The sequence below is a fragment of the Choloepus didactylus genome, chromosome 2, assembly GCF_015220235.1.
Source record: "Choloepus didactylus isolate mChoDid1 chromosome 2, mChoDid1.pri, whole genome shotgun sequence".
NCBI lineage: Eukaryota > Metazoa > Chordata > Mammalia > Pilosa > Megalonychidae > Choloepus > Choloepus didactylus.
In genome coordinates, this window is record NC_051308.1 from 120,218,762 (window position 1) to 120,237,926 (window position 19,165).

The 19,165-nt window shown below is 37.2% G+C and overlaps 1 protein-coding gene across 1 annotated transcript in view; it reads left to right on the top strand.

The window, feature by feature from the left end:
• WARS2 (tryptophanyl tRNA synthetase 2, mitochondrial) overlaps nt 1-19,165 on the top strand; it is a 120,848-nt gene that overhangs the window by 62,906 nt on the left and 38,777 nt on the right. The window contains exon 2 of the mRNA XM_037826255.1: nt 9,382-9,639. Within this exon, the coding sequence (XP_037682183.1) occupies nt 9,382-9,639 (258 nt within the window). The remainder of the gene's footprint in view (nt 1-9,381; nt 9,640-19,165) is intronic.

Here is a 19,165-nt window from a genome sequence, read left to right on the forward strand (position 1 = left end):
TCCAGGGCAGTCCCTACTCACGACACTGGTGTTAGGAAAGCTTGTGGATGCTGGATGAAGTTTAGCATTACTGCCTCACCTCCAAGTAACCATGCACCTTAATTAACAACTGTTTTCTCTATATGCAAATGCAATCTCATCTTCATACCAGGTTGCTCCCCCTAAGTCCCTTCTACTTCAAAATTGGAGCTGTGACTGTGTAGGTTGCTGGTGTACCAAAATGGAACTTGAATTCCCCTTTCCCACAGAATAATTTTATGAATGGTGTTTAGATACAGCACTTTAGATACAGCTGAAATCGTGCCATTAAAACCATTCTTCAGGAACCTGTGGACTCAGTGAGGCTTTAATGGGCTGCTCTCCAGGGGTCTAACCACCATGTAAAGAATTGGGTTTCTGAATTTCAGAAAACTAATTTTCAAACAAACTCTTAGAACATAACTTATTTATGGACTGCCTATAACTGGAACATTTGATTCATTTTGTTTATAGTTATTTTGCCCTTTACACTTGAAACCAAATTGAGGGGAAGAATTTGTCATGTGTTCAGTTAACATTTAGTGGGTGCCCACAATGTACCTGGCACTGTGCTGTATGCTGGGGATATAAAGAGGAAAAAGACAGCCCCTGCCCTAGAGGAGTTCATGTTCTAGGTGGGAAAATATTTACTAAGTAAATAAGAAAATATTTGTTAAGCTCCAATGTGATAAATGCAATAATGAAGCACTGGTGAAGGAGGGCTCTGTTCTACCTGGAGAGAAAGAGGGAGGGGGGAAGAGAGAAGAGAGAGCGCCTGTGTGTGTGTGTGTGTGTGTGTGCATGTGTGTGTGTGTGTTTGCATGTGCATGTTTGGTGGGGGAAGGAGTGTGTTTAAGAGGTTTAGAATTAGGGAGAAATAGTGGGGCATTGAAGGCCAAGCAGGGTTCCTGAGGCAGAGAAGGGGAGAAGGGCATTCTAGGCAGATGGAGCAGTGTGAACACAAAGGCAAATAAAAGAATGGCAAGTAACCAGGTCAACTCTCCATGAGGGTGATGGAGGACAACCGGAAAGAGCAGAAATTGCTGCATGGTTTGGACCTTACCCCGGAGAAAGAAATACAAAAAGAGCTAATGCATAAAGCTAAGTCGGTATATATAGCGTTTGCATTTTTATCCAGACTTTTCTTTTTTAAGAGCTTTGTTCTGTGTATTTCCCACTATTCTGAGGAAGATAATCTTAATTTTCAGCAAAATATGAATACTTTGAAAATGGCTTTAATCAAGTGGTTTTCAAAAATGTGCTCTGGGAAGCCCCTCAGAGGCTGGCCAGGGTGAGGTGAGAAAGAGCAGCAGGGGCCCCCTGGGGCTTCACTCCTGGCTCCCCCATTCTCCATCCACCTGTCAAGCTATTCTTGAAACTGTTCTACCTATTGGTCACTTCTAGTCTGAATTCTTTATTTGAAAAAGGGTACCCAACTTAAAAAAAAAAAGGTTTAAAACCAGTTGTAATCTAATAATCCTCACACATTTACTAACAAACAGCCTGAGGACTTTGGTGTGGGTAGTCAAATCCTTCAATTGCTGACAAACGGGTAAATGTTCTCAGACTGTCAGCTGAAGACAGACATCAGGGGAGCACTAATACAGATGTGTGAACAGTGAGAGTGGCTGGTAAGGTAAGCTCTCCGCTGGCTACAAGAGGCAATGATAAAATCATATCTTTCCAGGATGGTCTCTCTACCACTTAAAGATTAGAATTAGAGTTTTCTCTCAAGAATAATTAGGTTAGAATTTCTTACTAGGAAAAACTAATCTTTTCTTAAATTAAAGATCATTCTTTATATTTTAAAAAGGTTAGCACTTCTGGATCTCTTACCTGTATTTACTATTCCATTCAAGTAAAAATAACTTAAGCAGTGGCGGTTGTTTAAAATGTTTATGTCAAGAATATGATTCTTGAGGATTTGATGTAGCAAGCAGTGTGATCATTAGGTATAAAAAATATTTCCTACTACATGTCATGTTTAGATAATATATTAATTTTGTTTTAATCATCTTTTCAAGAAAAGCTGAAGTGACTTGCCAGTTTATTCTATACTGACATATATCGTTCGCATTTAAATGTAGTTTAGCTGCCCTGAGGTGGTAATGCAATCTTTCCTGGGAGGTAAAGTTCCCATGACTTTATGTTTCATCATCATCTTTGCTGGGGAGTGTGGGGGTGGGGGTGGGGACGCAATGAGAAGCTGTTTGACATGTAAGCAAGAAAACAGAAAAGAAAAAAAGACTAAGACAAAGAAAATAAGAATGAAAGAGTTGTTTAGGTACAAAATAAATAGCTCCAGAGGGAAAGAACCGAAGTATAGAAACCTGGGGAAGAAAGTTATGTGATCTAGCAGACACAATTCTGGGTTCTGGATTCTGGTGCCCGGTCTGCCACTAGCTGTGTGACCTTGGCCTTTTGGTTAACCTCTCTGTGGCACACTGTCCTCTTCAGAGAAGTGTGTTTGTGCAGTGGTTGGGATTGGTGGGAGAGCCCTTAAAGGCAAGGCAACCTGGAAGTCTCCAAGTTCCAAACTGGAGGCAGCACAGCGTGGAGGAAGGAGCACAGAACTTGGAGTCCAGATCTGGATCTGACCTGTGCAAGTGATTTAACCTTGCAGTTTCCTCCCTGGAAAGTGATGCCAATAATTGCTACCTCGGTTAAACAAGATGAGGTATGTGAAAGTACCAGGGAATGTTTCTACTAGCTAAAGTGCATCACAAGAAGCTAAATGCATCTGTGAAAGCCTTCCATTGTACGTTGAAGAGATAGTACTGTGCCCTCAGGGAAAATAGATGCATAGCTCTTGAAATTTGGAAGCTGTTTAAATATCTCTGTAGGAAACTTTCTTATTTTAAATCGTTTGTTCCCTTTGAACTCTTTCACTGGCTTAACATAAGTGCTTATCATACGCCCTTAAGGAACTCACCGCCTAATGGTTAGTCACTATTTTGTCTGTCTTTTCAAAAATACTTCTTCCGTTTTAATTGTTGGCCTTACTTACATACTGTTTCTCATTTCAAGGTGATTTAAGACCTGATTTATCTTACACTGTATTAATATTTACTGTATTGATTCCCAGATCTGAGCATCTGGTTTCATTTCCAAGCAGAAACGAACCCATTTTTCTTGATGGTGAGTCAGCATTCTCTCTATAGACCCAGGGTTCTCACTACTTTCTGGAAAAAAGAACTGACTGTGGCAGAACACTGCTGAGCTGTGGCCAGCTCCTTCAGGGAAGCTCCTGGCTCCTCCAAGCCAGTGCTTGTATGCTATTCCTCTATGATGGGTCTCCTGTTTCAGGTCCTAAATCTTTAACTGGTAGTAGAGGCATTTTCAAGAAAACGTTGGAGACATATTTGAGGAGCATACAGTTGAAACAGTAGAGTGAGGTAAATTACAGATAGAATTGAAGAACACTAAAAGAGAGCTAAAGAATGAGAGTTATAAACTGTATTTTTAATTTATGCACAATTAACAAGATACATAGACTTTCAAAAATAAATTTCTGTCCCTTGTAGCTGGTAACATTGTTGGTGATTACTTTTTTATTCCCAATCTGTGATGAGATGCCAGTCACGGAACCTGATAAACATTAGAATAGTGGTTATTCAGCCCAGTTTTTAATTTACTTCCACTGTAGTTAAAACAGGTGTGACGAATGAACAATACAGATGTTACAGCTTACTTCAAGCAGGACCTTGTAACAGTCTTGAAATCTTCGAGTCTTCGGTTTCTACCACCATACCAAAGTAGAAAGTGTTTCAAAGCTATTAGGCAGCCTTCTCTTGATATATTTCAGTCACTTGAGATTAAGGGCAAAAGCTCTCTTTAATCAATCATAAAAATTTATCTTTTGCTCTGATGATCAGCTTAGTATTTTTCAGTTGTTTTGGGTACAGTTATTCAAATTAAGGTAATTATGAACTTTGGATATGCTCTGCCACTTAGCACAGGAATAGTTTTAGCTATGTCCATCAAACTGATAATATACTCTACCTCTGATTTGAACATCCACCCCCTCTTCTGGAACATATCAAAATCCCAGGGCTGAAGCTGCCCATCGGTAATACTGACTCTGTTACAAAATGAGCCAACACTTGTGTTGACTGGAAGTGGCATTTGTTAGAGAAACACAACTGAAATAAAAATGGAGGCCTCGTTTGTCAAATGCTGCCTTTTATAATCCCCTGTACAATGCAATGGAATTATAGCTTGGTGCTCCAGACTTCCCAATGAGGGAACGCCCGTGCACTCGTCTTAAGCTGTTTTCTTTGTGGTCTGCATCCTGTCCACTGGGAAGCCCGTGCTTCTTTCATTTTCATTCTTTTCCAACTCTAGCGCTTTTGAACATAGAACCCCCATCCTCCCACCACCCAAACTCCACATTCCAGCCCCGTGATTTCATGGTACCAGGCGGGTCTCCCCCGCTATGCCGTCAGGCCGCCTGCTGACTCTTGCAGGGGGAGCAGGCGGGAACATAAACTCACCCAGAAGGGCAGGAGGCTCTCTGTATATTTTTAAGACCAGGAATCCAGTTCTCATTTAGAGGCTATATTTTCTTAATAGCTCCTTGAAAATTGAACAAAACATTTCTTGTTGCTCTTATTTCTTGATAACATCATTCCTTCTGCACTGATGTATAGAATCACAGAAATAGAGAATGGAAAAGATGGATTAGATCATGTCTCATCCATTCCCACTGGTCGCATTTTTTTTTTTCCCACAGTCTGTCCTCCAGTGCTGTTCTCTTCTAGTTTTCTCAAGAATTAGTTTCCTCCATTTCTCCTGGGGAATGATTTCTTAGTTTGACCATGGAGGAATTTCCTGATCTCATGCAGAAATATTCATATTCTTTTTTCAGTTTAATATTCCTAGTCTTAGTCTTCATAACCCTTTACATAAATAGTCCCTCTTCTTCCTACATCAAGTATTTCTGGATAGTATTTTTTTTTCTTTTCCATTTATTAAGTTCAGAGTTTGTTTTTCTGCTTTGTTTTCTCTCTTCATCAATCAGTCCCTAAAGCCCATTAATCATTTTTTTTACAGCACTGAGAGCTCCTTCGCTTATTCCCATATTAGTAGCCCAGAGCTGGTTAAGGTCCCTGGGTACTGGAGGAAGTCTCACTAATATGCACTAATTCTGTGCTATGCTAACTCCTCCTCCCTTCCTGCCCCCTGCCCCTTTCCTCCACCCCACCCCAGCCCAGCCTCAGCTCCCCAACTGGAAACTATTTTAAAATGTATCTAAATTGTGATTTGGGGAATTAGTCATATGAAGGCCTATTGTGTATTTGTGCATATGTTTTTAAAATAAGATTATGTTTGTTCTCAGTTACTTAAAAGATACTTTTTTTAATATATATATATATATATTTATTTTCATCTTCATTTTATTGAGATATATTCACATACCACACAGTCATACATAACAAATCGTACATTCGATTGTTCACAGTACCATTACATAGTTGTACATTCATCACCTAAATCAATCCCTGACTCCTTCATTAGCACACACACAAAAATAACAAGAATAATAATTAAAGTGAAAAAGAGCAATTGAAGTAAAAAAGAACACTGGGTACCTTTGTCTGTTTGTTTGTTTGTTTCCTTCCCCTATTTTTCTACTCATCCATCCATAAACTAGACAAAGTGGAGTGTGGTCCTTATGGCTTTCCCAATCCCATTGTCACCCCCCATAAGCTACATTTTTATACAACTGTCTTCGAGATTCATGGGTTCTGGGTTGTAGTTTGATAGTTTCAGGTATCCACCACCAGCTACCCCAATTCTTTAGAACCTAAAAAGGGTTGTCTAAATTGTGCATAAGAGTGCCCACCAGAGCGACCTCTCAGCTCCTTTTGGAATCTCTCTGCCACTGAAGCTTATTTCATTTCCTTTCACATCCCCCTTTTGGTCAAGAAGATGTTCTCCGTCCCACGATGCCAGGTCTACATTCCTCCCCGGGAGTCATATTCCACGTTGCCAGGGAGATTCACTCCCCTGGGTGTCTGATCCCACGTAGGGGGGAGGGCAGTGTGTTCACCTTTCAAGTTTGCTTAGGTAGAGAGAGAGGGCCACATCTGAGCAACAAAGAGGCATTCGGGAGGAGGCTCTTAGGCACAATTATAGGGAGGCCTAGCCTCTCTTAAAAAATACTTTTAGAAAGATCTCTTGGGGGTCCTGAGTGCTTAGGTCAAGTGCAATTCTGGACCATGGGACAATGAGGTAGCAACTCATTCTAGGGCTGTCATCTCAAGAGTAAAGAGGAAAATGAGCAGATCTGGGGGAAACAGACTCTATTTATAGGATTTGGAATTCTTGAGGAAAGGGAAGGATAAAACCTAAATAGCCTTGTCATTCACATATCTAAAGTAGATTAGCTATCAGGAGCTAACCTTAGGTACTGTAAAGATAAAATATTTAATATGCTATATAATTTCCTGGATTGGAGGACTCAATATTATAAAGATGTCAGTTCTTCCCAAAACAATATAGATTAAATGTAATTCCAGTCAACCAAAATCTCCAACAATTTTTTTTTCCCCTTGGAACTTGACAAGATGATTCTAAAATGTATTAGTAAGTGTAAAGGGTCAAGAATAGCTAACATATTCTTAAAGAAGAAGAAGGTAGAAAGACTTGCTCCGACAGAGCCTGACTTATTAAAGAGACAATATGGTACTGGAGCAGCCATAGGAAAATAGGCCAGTGAGAGAGAATAGAAAGCCCAGGCATGGATTTAAGCATTTTTGGGTACTTGATGTATGACAGAAATGTCATTCATGATCAGTGGGAAAAGATGGTGCTGGACAATCAGATGTCCATATAGGAAAAAAAAGAAAGAGATTGGATGCCAACCTCACACAATATGCAAAACACTCCAAGTGGATACAGACCAAAATATATGCTTTATACGTTTACATATGTATACACATACATATTTTTATGACCTCAGGGTATTGAAAGACTTCTTTTATGATGTAAAATCTGTAGTCAGAAATTACGTATTTGACTGGTAAACTTAAAACTTCTGGTCATCCAAAGATAATATAAAGAGAAGATGACAAGCCACAAAATGAGAGAATGTATTTGCCACACATATGATGAACAAAAGATTAGTATCCGGAATATATAAAAATTCTGAAATCAATAAAAAGACAATCCAATTCTAGAAACTGGGGCAAAATAACTTGAATAGATTTTTCACAGAAGAGAAAGTAAAACTTGCCAATGATCCCAAAAGGATTTTTAACTTCTTTATCAGGGAAATGCAAACCAGACTGAGAACCTAATATCGAGCAGGTTGGCTAAAAATAAGAGACTGACAATACCAAGTGTTGATAAGGAAGTGGAACAACAGGAACTAATGGTGTGTAAAATGTAAATTGTCACATACTTAGGAATAGTTTAGCACATTGTAGTACAGTTGATGATACATACGCATACCTTAGGACCCAGCAATTCTATTCCTCATTAAATACACTACAGAAACTTGGCACAAAATACACAGAGCTTCCTGTACAAGAACGTTCTTTTTTCCCCCACTGTAACTTTTTAGTTTGAAATTTTTCAAACCTTCAGAAAACTTGCAAAACTAGTACAAGGACCATAATAACATCTTAAAAGATGGTGGCTAGTTAAAACATGCCAGCTAGTGGAGAGTGCATACATGGGCTTTGAAATCAGTGCTTCCTGGCTTCAAGTGCCACCTCTACCACTTACTAGCTGTATGAACATGGGCAAGCTATTAATATCCGTGAGCCTCAATTTTCTCATCTGTAAATTGGATGCGATAATATGTCTAGTCTATTAATTTCCTAGGCTGCCGTAACAAAGTAGTACAAACTGGGTGGCTTACAAGAACAAAAATCTATTCTCTCACAGTTCTGGAATGCTAGAACTCCAAAATCAAGTGTTGGCAGGGTCCTGCTCCCTTTGAAACCTGTAGGGGAGAATCCTTCCTTGCTTCCTCCTTGCTGCAGGAGCTTTGCTGGCAACCCTTGGCGTTGCTTGGCTTGAGCTGCCGCTCTTCAGTCTCTGCCTCTGTCATCACATGGTGTTCTCTCCTATATCTGTCTGTGTCTCTTCTCCCTTCTTACAAGGACACCAGTTATATTGGATTAAGAGCCAACCCTACTCCAGAATGACCTCATTTTAACTTAACTAATTCCACCTGCAATGACCGTATTTCCAAATAAGGTCACATTCATACATACTTGTTAGGACTTGAACATATATTTTGGGGAAACATAATTAACCTATAAAACCTACCATATGAGGTATTGTAAGAATTAAATTTATGCACTGAGCATAAATGTCGGCAACATGGTAGTTACCTGGTAAATTATGGCTGCAATTTTTCATATTTTTTGGTTTACAAATGATATGATGCATTTTATTTTTTGGTACTTTTTCTTACATTTTCTGACACATGTTCTTTTGGTATTTCACTGTGAAATGCAAAATCATTCAGTGGGAAAAATAACATTCTTTTAATTCTGTATTACATTTTTTTCTTCTCATTTTCCTATTGTAACTTCAATATTAGAAAGTACAAACTAATGGGAAAGGATGGCCCTGACGAAAGTATTTTTATAATTTAAAAAAAATTGGCAGAGTTAAACTCCTTTTGAAGAAATAAAAAACCAAATATGATTTTATTACAAGTAAAAAGAAACTGAAGCACAAAAAATTTAAATAACTTGATCAAAGAGTAGTATTAGAGATACAGCTTAGATTTCCTAGTTCCTAGCCCAAGATTTTGTACACTGAATTGTTTATATTAGCAATTATTTTATTAAAAAACTGAATTAGATACCTAGCTGTAGCCTCTATCCCTAATTCTACAATCTTTGTTTCTTTAACTGTAAAATAAATGAAATCACTTAGAAAACCTTTGAGGCTCCTTTAATCTCTAGCGAAATTTGATGCTAGGTCTGGAGCCTTTCCCACTGACTCCTCTGACCACAGTCATCTTTTCCTCTTGGGAACTCCTGCCTGTACCCCGCTGTTTAGCTGTCCAAACTGGTCGTGACTATACTGCCACATTGTACTGTTATATCTCTTTTCATAAACATGTCCTCTGCTTCCAGTTAGATTACATTCTCTTGGGGATGCAGACCTTTTCTTATGTGCTTTTGTGTTTGTAAGTTTTCCAGTGCAAAAAAAAAAAAAAAAACATTTTTATATCACTTTCTGTCCCTAATAGCACCTAGCACAGTGCACGGAGTAGGCACTACATAAAATAAATATATAATGTTGATGACTCTCTGTCAGGTGGTAGCCAATGTGATATGGGCAAAGGAGTCACAGATTCTGCCTCAAAAGCAAATATGTTGTTTTCCTCTGTTCCAGAAAGATGGTGTGCAGCGAATCTTTTCTGGCATTCAGCCTACGGGCATCCCCCACCTCGGCAACTACCTGGGAGCCATCGAGAGCTGGGTGCGGTTTCAGGATGAGTGTGGCTCTGTGCTGTACAGCATTGTGGATCTGCACTCGATCACTACCCCACAGGACCCAGTGGTCCTTGGACAGAGCATCCTGGATATGGCAGCTGCTCTCCTCGCCTGCGGCATAAACCCAGAGAAAAGCATCCTTTTTCAACAGTCTCAGGTCAGCTTCTCAGATTGGAACTGGGAAAACTTTTGTTTGTAAGGTTGAAGAAAACATTTAATGGTTCGTAGTGATGTTTTTGTTCAAGGGTGACTTCATCAAGTATGATTGTTTTGTTTTAATGTTTTCCCTGTATTCACATCATTAAGTGTCTTTACGATGCAATATTTTTCAACTTTTTCTCTGCTGTACTTGGTAAGTTCATAGTCCTTCATGTACCAAAAAAGATGTATCTCCTTAATACTTCTAGCTCTAAAATTGTTTTTCCATACTGGGTTGAATTTAAACTGAGAAATGTGTGCTATTGACTATTCTCCTTGAGTGAAGGATGGAATTTAGTGATGAATGGTTTTACATAATTACAGTGTTGGCTTACTGGGTATTGCAATGTGTAAGGCATATTGGATAATTCCCACTGTTCATTCTTTATGTAATAGCTTTTGAGAGAATTTGAGAAAACTAGTTGGGAAATTGGAAGACAAAGTCCCAGTATCATGTGTCCAGGCCAAGAAAGACTTCAGAGCAGAGCCAAATTATTTGACTCATATCTTCACTATGGATGAATCAGTTTACTCACCGGCAGGCAGATAGCCTGGCCCAAAGACAAGGCAATTAAGAGATAGCCTATCAAAGAAGACGAAATTTTTAACTGGATCATACCCTCAGTACATACCTGCTTTAACCTTTTGAGTCACCTAAGGCATTTTCCAAAGCATATCCTTCACTCCATCTAAGCTGTTTTTGATACAAGCTCTCTTTATTTTTTTTTTAATTTTCATTTTATTGAGATATATTCACATACCACACAATCATACAAAACAAATCATACATTCGATTGTTCACAGTACCATTACATAGTTGTACATTCATCACCTAAATCAATTCCTGACACCTTCATTAGCACACACACAAAAATAACCAGAATAATAATTAAAGTGAAAAAGAACACTGGGTACCTTGATACAAGCTCTCTTTAGATCCTTATGTGATAGTGTTTCTAAAACTCATATTCCCCACCTACAAGTACCTATTTCCATACTTCTTATTGGTGAATATGTCTAATCTCCACAAAGTCATCACTTACCAGATTACTTTTTGAAAAGTGATCTTTAAAATTAAAGGCTTATTTACAACTAGATCTAACACTCACACTTTGAGCTCATACTCCTTCAATTACCACATCATAAATGTTTTCTCCCTTTTCAAGGATTCTTGGCAGTGACCTCTATAAACATCCAAAATTTGGAATGATTGAGGTCTTTCCGGTTGTTATCTTCTCCCATGTGGTACTTTATTATTCAAATTATCAATTGAAAGAGTAACCTGCAATGTGGAGACTTTGTGAAGACTCTCATAAGTGGGGAATAATAAAAATCACCTTCGCTTTGATTTTTCCTGTGGCACCTCACGAGCTGATTGGTTCCCAAGATGGTGGTGCTTCAGGTCAGAGAGCCATGTGGCCAGAGTTGACTGGTAGAGACCTGCCTCTCTGTGGCCTCGGGGCAGCTCCCTCCTCTCTCCCTGACTTCATCTCCCTGCTGGGGAATTTTGATGGTTTGCCAGTAAAATTTGGGGTAATACTAATCTAGCCCATGTTCCACAATTTGTCCCACAAAGACAATATGAAAGACCTCCTCAAATATCTTTCTAACCTCAGGAAACTCCGGGTCCTTTCCTTCTTCTTTGACCCAGGCAGCCAACCTTCTTACAGTTCCTTGGATGAACTGGGTCTTCTATCAGTTTTTCTCTCCTTTTTGAATATTTAAATAAGAAAAACTTTAACTATAAATAGAATAGTATTCCATACCCCCAAATATCCATCACCTAGATTTAACATTTTGTGATTTGTCTCATCAATTTTGTTTTCTTAGTTGAAGTATTTTAAAGCAGATACCACATATCATGTCACTTTTATCCCCTAAAGATTTCAGTGTGCATTTCTAAAAACTAAAGAAGTTTTCCTGCATAACAACATGATCATCACACATAAAAAATTAATGATAATTCCATATTATCTAATACCCAGTCCATAATCAAATTACCATGATTTGCCCAGAATATCTTTTATGGTTGGTTGGTTTGTTTGAACTGGCCAAGGTTCACACGTTACATTTGATTGTGGCTCTTAAGTCTCTTTTTCTCATGCCTTTGGAATTGTGGATCAAGTGTTATTTCCCATAAAGTTAATTCTTCTGTATTAAAAAAAAAAAGAAAAACTTACTTGATGCTGTGTTCCCACTTTCTTTCCATGCCTTTGATATACAGATCAGGCTTTCTTCTGGTTGCTATAGAGTTAATTCTTCTGAACTTAAAACAAAAACCTTATTTTTTTTTCTTTCTCTTTGCACTAATCTGTGTTAGCTGATGCTTAGTGGCTGTAAACTACCATCCTGCAATGTTGCTCAGCACCATTTTCAGTCATTTGAATAGCAACTGTGCTTGCTTAGTGTCCACAGAGTGTCTAGAAGGGAACATTAGACATCAGTACCTTTGGAATGGCCAGAGAGCTTCAGGTTGTTCATAGGTGATGATGGAAAGTCCTCCCCCCCCCCCCGTTCTTTATCTTGAAACTGTGAAGACGTAGTGGCTTTTTGCTCCCCAGAACCAATCTCAAATAGAAGTATAGTCAAATAAACTAGTCACCCCAAATCACTTATTATTTTAAACATATGGCCCCATATGTGCAATGCTTTCAGTAAGTGAAAGAATCATGGTGGTCTTCTTATACATTTTGTGGTATAAAATCAATAATTGACAGCTGTTTATGTTTATCAACCTGTGGAGTCTCCAGTAGATGAAGGTTAAAAAAGAAAATAATTATTGCATTTTTAGATGTAAAAAAAACTTTGGAAGTCATGTTTATTAGAAAATTAGTATTTTTAAATGCTTACAGTTTACCATCCCCTTTCATGTTTTCTCTTTTCTACTCCTCAAAACAGACATGTGAGTTAAGCATTATAGTTATCTTTCTTTTACAGAAGAAGAAATTAAGGTATGAAGAGATTAAGTAAATTAGAAAATGTACTTAAAACCATCTCTGGGAAGTTCCTGGTACTTAGGGAAATGCTCAACAATGTAACTTCTTAGTTGACTGCCTGAGATCATACAATTTGTAGGTGGCAAGGCCAGGACTCTTTTTTTGTGTTGTTTTTTTCTTAAGGCACCACTTTTGGAAGACGTCCTTAGGAGTGACCCTTATTCTCCCCCTCGTGTCTACTCCCATCCCTCCTCCTCTCACCTCCCACCTTTGCTCAGGAGCTTGCTGGCTGAGGGGCAATGGAGAGACAGAGCTAACCTCGAGACCTTCGTCATTTCTTGCCTGTACAATTAATTACCCTTTAACTCCTGCCCCAGTCTCACTGATCACCAGTTCATTCCCCACTTTGCAGGCAGTCACCTTTCTATTTAAAATACATCAGCACCTGTCTCCTGCCCTCAGGGTAAGAGTTTAAACTCCTTAGTTTAGTTGGAAAGTCCTTCATGAATGAGGTTCCTAAAAACATCAGGCCAGTGTTTTTTCTACTGCACTACTAAGTTATAGAGACATTTTATCCTCAGTTTATTTTGTATTCAGATGGTCTTTTTAGCTTTCACCGTTAAGTCTTTATGGCAAAAGTTGCAGTACATTTTTCTGTTTTTTTTTTCTTAATTTATTCTGAGAAAGTTTGATGAATTAATTCTTAACTTATGAAATACCTGTTGTAGAGATCAGTTCTCTACATTTTAAAAATATATTTATATATTTTAGTTTCTTTATACTGGGAGCTTTGTAGTGCATTTAAATTTTTAATTGATCATTAAATATCAGCAAGAATAGAGGAATTTAGAAAATGATTATACTTAAAGTGTTGGGAGCCAATGCCAGTTAAAATTAATTATACCTGCTTATCTCCCCCAACACATGATTTTTTACAAATAAAAATTAAGAATTTTTGAAATTGTAAATTAGAGAAGAATATATATTTTTTGTTTTATAGTGTGCTTTTTTTCATGTATAGCCATTGTGTTAAGTGAAACACTACAGCTACATTTTAAAGACTCTTTCCCCATGTGTTATTGTTGTACATCAAGATAAGTTCTAGTAATCATATGAAATAGGGAAAGATTTTAGCTATGCTATTATAATGCTGATTTTACCAGTAATTTTCATCTCCAATCTTTTGCATTCTTTCTTAGCAGTCTGACTAGACCAATTTAGACATATTGAAGATTTTTCTCATTATTTTCTTTTTCTTTCTCTCCCACTGGCCTCTCTAGTCATGGTGCTTCCCCTAAAATATGTTTGCCATATGTGGGGAATTTTACAGAACCAATCCTCTGAAAGGTGTGTGTGTGTGTGAGAGAGAGAGAGAGAGAGCGAAAGAGAGAGAGAGAGGAGAGTTTGAGTGCCTGTATGTTTGGCAGAGTTTTCCATCTCAGTGCCAAAGGCAATGTCTTTCATTTCCAGGAGGCCTGAGTACAGATCCAATCCGATTCCCTCAACAGTCTCCACATCTTTAATTGTTACTTTCCCTACCACCTAATCACCATGCAGATGGAAGATGAAAGGTGAAGGACATAACTTTTGGCACTGGCTTTTTACCAAGGCCAGGAGAAAAGGACAGTGTAAACTGTCAGACGTTGTGTTACAGAGTACACAAAACAGATTGGGGAAAAGTCCAGGGAGAAGAATGGAATCTGCAGCTTTGGAATGTGAGCCCGTTCTCTAATTAGAGTTACATTTTGTTTCCTAGGAAACTAAAATCAATAGTAATAATAAAGGAAAGGGCCTATGGGGGGATGAGTTTCTGAATGAAGGCCAAAGGAACTGACTGCATGAATCTTGGCTCACTGTACACAGACAAAAGTTATATCTGACCCATTATCCGTCATCTTAGAGATGTAAAACCAAGGCCTCAAATTGGACAGTCTCTGGTGTTTTCATTTATCCTGGTAATGTGGGACGCATATTTGAGTGCATGTTTATGTTTGTTGAACTCTCAAAGTTGTTAGGCTGCCAACTGTACATGTGCACGTTTAACTCATACTAGAAAGAGAGCAAACCAATATAATGGAGTAATGGATTTGGGAATTTATTTTTAAAATTGCATCACCTCCAGAGTTTCTAGGATGATATAAAGGATCTGAATGGCCCATAGCATGAGTAATAAAAAGTTGGGAAAATCAATATACAACCAAACTCCTTATTTGTCTCCTTCTCTGAAAAAGATTCCATTCGTACCACTTCCTTGCCTAAGTCTGTACTTGTGTGTGACTTGATGAACAAATTGTAGTATTTGTGCAGCCTCCATCCTGGACTATAGGAGAAGGTCAAATCTTAATTATACATTCAAGAAGAGTTCCTTTGTTACCATCAGAGCAGTAGTGGAAAGAATGCACATTTTGTAGCCAAGCATACTTGGCTTGAATCTCATCACCCCATCTTAGTTGTGAGACCCTGGGCAAGTTTCTCAGGCTCTCTGAACCCCCGTTTTGATCTCTAAAATGGGGATGTTAAAATGGAATGATGGATAATGCTTGGCAAATGCTTAGCATTCTCTCACCTTACCCTGCTACATACATCCCCCACGCCCACCCCAGGCTCTTTGATCATGTGAAGGATTTGTGCAAAAGTGGAGTCAGATTGGAAGATGATCAAAGTAATGACAGTTCCTTTCTTTCTCCTCAATAATAAAATACTTTCAGAAGAGTTTGTTGTCAGTGGTATTTTGGGATCTTTTAAGAAATATTTCAACCATCCAGAAAAATGGAAAGACAAATGGCCTCACCATCTCACTTTTTGAAATGCTAGCCTTTTGGCATATTTGCTTCATATAGTTGTTATATTTTTAAGAAATAAATCATTACAGGTATAATAGAAACTTCCTGTTTATCTCTCTCTCCAATTCCATTCCCCTCTCTGCCTCCTCAGAGGTAACCATTATTCTGAATTTGATATTTATCGTTCCTATGTATATATTTCTGTTTTTCTTACATATGATGTGGCCAGAAACAATCTGTACTATTTGTTTTGCAAGTTTTAGAACTTTATATAAATGGTATCATGCTGCCCATATCTTGTGGTGTCTTTTTTGGTGTGTGCGATATTATGTGCTTGAGATTTATTCATTTTGACTGCTATAAATTATCCCATTCTCTGGCTCTATCCTAATTTATTGTACATTTTCATGGCAAAGGATATTGAGATTTTTTTCCAACTTTTTGTTACTACAACAATACTAGATACAAGTGGGCATACTTGTATATACCTTATAGTGCATGTATGAAAGCCTTCCTCTAAGAGTATATACCTAAGCTTGGAATCCTGAGGATGTATGATACATGGTCAACTGACAGGAGAGTTTCTGTTGGTTAATGTCCTCAGCAATATTGGGTGTTATTAGACACTTTATTTTTGCCATTATAAGGGGTAGACTATATGACCGCAGTATTGCTTTACTCTGCATTTCCCTAATATTGATAAGGTTAAGCACCTTTTCATCTTTTAACCCTTTTGTCTTCTTCTGAACATGCCCACTTTTTATTATTGTATTTCCTTATCAATCTGTAGTCATTCTTTACATATCCAGTATGTTAATTCTTTGTCTATTGCATATTAACTATTTTCAATTTTTAAATGCTTGTGGCTTGACTTTTCAATTTTTAAATACTGTCTTTTGTTGTTCAGAAGTTTTCATTTTAAGGTAGCCAATTCAATATTTTCCTTTACAGTTTTGTGGTTCTTGGGTATGTTTCTAAGGAAATTCTTCTCTGGCCTAATGTCATAAAGCTATTCTTTATTATCTCCTTAATGTTTTAAAGTTTTGCTTGGCATATTTAAGACTTGAGTACCCTTGGCAGTTATATTTGTCAGGGAGGAGTGAGCGGGAGATTTTTCTCTGTGAATAACCAATTATAATAAAACCGTTTGCTTAATGGTACATCTTTGCCCTAGTGATCCGTAATATTACCTTTTTATATGTCAAGTTTCTATGTATGCATGTATTTATCTCTAGACTTTCTGTTCCCTTTTACTGGTCTATTTCTCTATCTCTGTGTCAGTTTCACATTTTCTTAGAGTCTGTAGCTTTGTAAAAGTCTTGATATTGTTAGGGTGAGCTACCAACCCCTCCCCTCTACACACGTCAAAAATATTTTTATACTCTTGAAAATGATTAGGACCAAAAAAAGATTTTGTTTATGTGGGTTATATCTGTTGATATTTACCATATTAGTGATCAAAACAAAGATGTTTAAATATTTATTGTCATTTAAACTAATAATAAGCTCATTATGTGTTAACAGAACATTATTATGAAAAAAAAGAAACTGTATTTTCCAAAATAGAAGATGATTTAGAGAGAAAAGAGAGGTTTGCCTATTTCTTTAATGTCTGATTTATGGAAGATAGTTGGATAATCATATCTGTGTCCGCATTCAATCTGTTGTAATATGTTGATTTGGTTGAACTATATGACAAAATTCAGCACCACGAAGATATGTGGTTGGCAAAGGGAGAAGTATTATTATAATAACCTTTTCAGGTGGGTATTCTTCTTTGATACTACCCTAAAAGCCTGCAATGGGTAGTTTCTTAAAGGTTAGTTGCAATGTGGAATCTAAAGCTATATTGATAAACTTTTTGTACTCGGTTACGTTAATGTCCATTGATCTACCTTGCACTTTGAATGGATTTTTCACTTATGCATGATTTTACAACATTATCTATTGGTCATTTAGAAATATTGGTTCACTGAATCATGCAAATCTTATGAATGTTGACATATTCCATTTTATAATACCAAAAAAAGTCACATTTGTCAATATCAGCACAGATGTCATCAGGAAAGTCTTTAAGTATTGGTAAACTCGCTGTGATAGATACACGTTTTCCAAAATTCTGTGTTTCTCTTCAATGCTCAAATTTTGTGATTAACAACATGTTCTGTGGGTTGTTTTCCTTGAAGTGCCCTTTTTCCTTTTATGAGTCCTGCTGGGGACTATTATTAACCTGCCTTTAATAATTTTAGAGAACAGTGTTTTGATTTTGTGGGCCTCTCTATTAGATCTTTGTCTCCTGCTTCATTACTTTCATTATTTCCTCCTTTCCTGCTATATCTTTTAAATTACTTTGTAGGTCTTTTTTTAGGTTCCACAGTTGACCTCATTAATCTTCAGCCTTTCTTCTTTCCTAATATAAACATTCAAGACTATAAACTTCCTCTTAACTACTGTTTTATCAGCTTCCACAAAGTTGTGATATGTAATATTTTTATTATCATTCAGTTCTAAACAATTGCTACTTTCCATTATTATTTCTTCTTCAATCTCTGATTTATTTAGAATTGTGTTTTAATTTCTAAATACAAAGTCCTTTTTAAACTCAGCTTTTATTTTTTATTGATTTCTAATTTCATTGTATTTGTTCAGAAAATGTGGTTTTCAGTTCTTTGGTATTTTTTAAGATTGACTTTAGTAAGTGGCTAATTTTTATTATTGGGTCTTTATAATTCTATGTGTCCTTGAAAATAATTTGTATTTTCTAATTCAGTTATCTTCAAATATTTTTGATTGCTTATGCCTATCAGTAAACAGTTTTTGAGAACTTACCCCTAAGATACATCAATAATGTAAAACTTATGTATAAAGTAAAAATAAAAAAGAACTAGATAAAAAATTAATGTAAATATAAAAGTCTAGTAGTTTCTTACTATGCTCCAGTGAATGGTGTTATGCATCCTCTGAAGTTCATAAATCCCATTTTGGAGACCACTGTTTTAATTGTTGGTCTCTTGCAGCCACCAGGGTATCTTCTTAGTTCAAATAAATATCCAGAATCAAGAGATTACTTCAGTCCATACTTGACACCATTCTACTTAGAAGGCTTAGGATCAGAACCTCAGCTTGTCAGGAGGGCAGTTCCTCTAAGCAGGGGTCCTTGCATGGTAGTCTGTGTAGCAGTACACATACAGGTCCAGGAGCTGTTCTCTCCCCAAGTGACAGCTCAAGTGTCAGATGAGATCCACATCAGTGGGTACACAATCCACCTTGGCTCGAAAGCCTCACTTCCCCACAGGAGTCAACATCTCTTTTACTATTCCATAGACATAGCTTTGTAGGCCTTGAGAGTATACAAAGATTTCTTAGACAGTACACAAAAAGCACTTACCACCAAAGAAAATGTTGAAAAAATTTGACTTCATCAAAATACAAGCTTCTGTTTTTCAAAATGACACCACGACGAAAACAAAAAGACAATCCATAAACTGAGAGAAAATATTCACAACTAATACACCTGACAAGGCTTTGTATCCAGAATATATAAAGAATTCTTACCTTAGAAATAAGAGAAATAGACCAGTTTTTTCAATGGGCAAAATATATAAACAGACATTTCACAAATGAAAATAATGAATGGGCAATAAGCACATGAAAAATTCAACATCATTAGTCATCAGAGAGATATAAAATAAAACCACAGTGAGATACCATTTCACATCCAATTGAATGATTGAAGTTTAAAAGAGTGACAATATCAAGTTTTGGT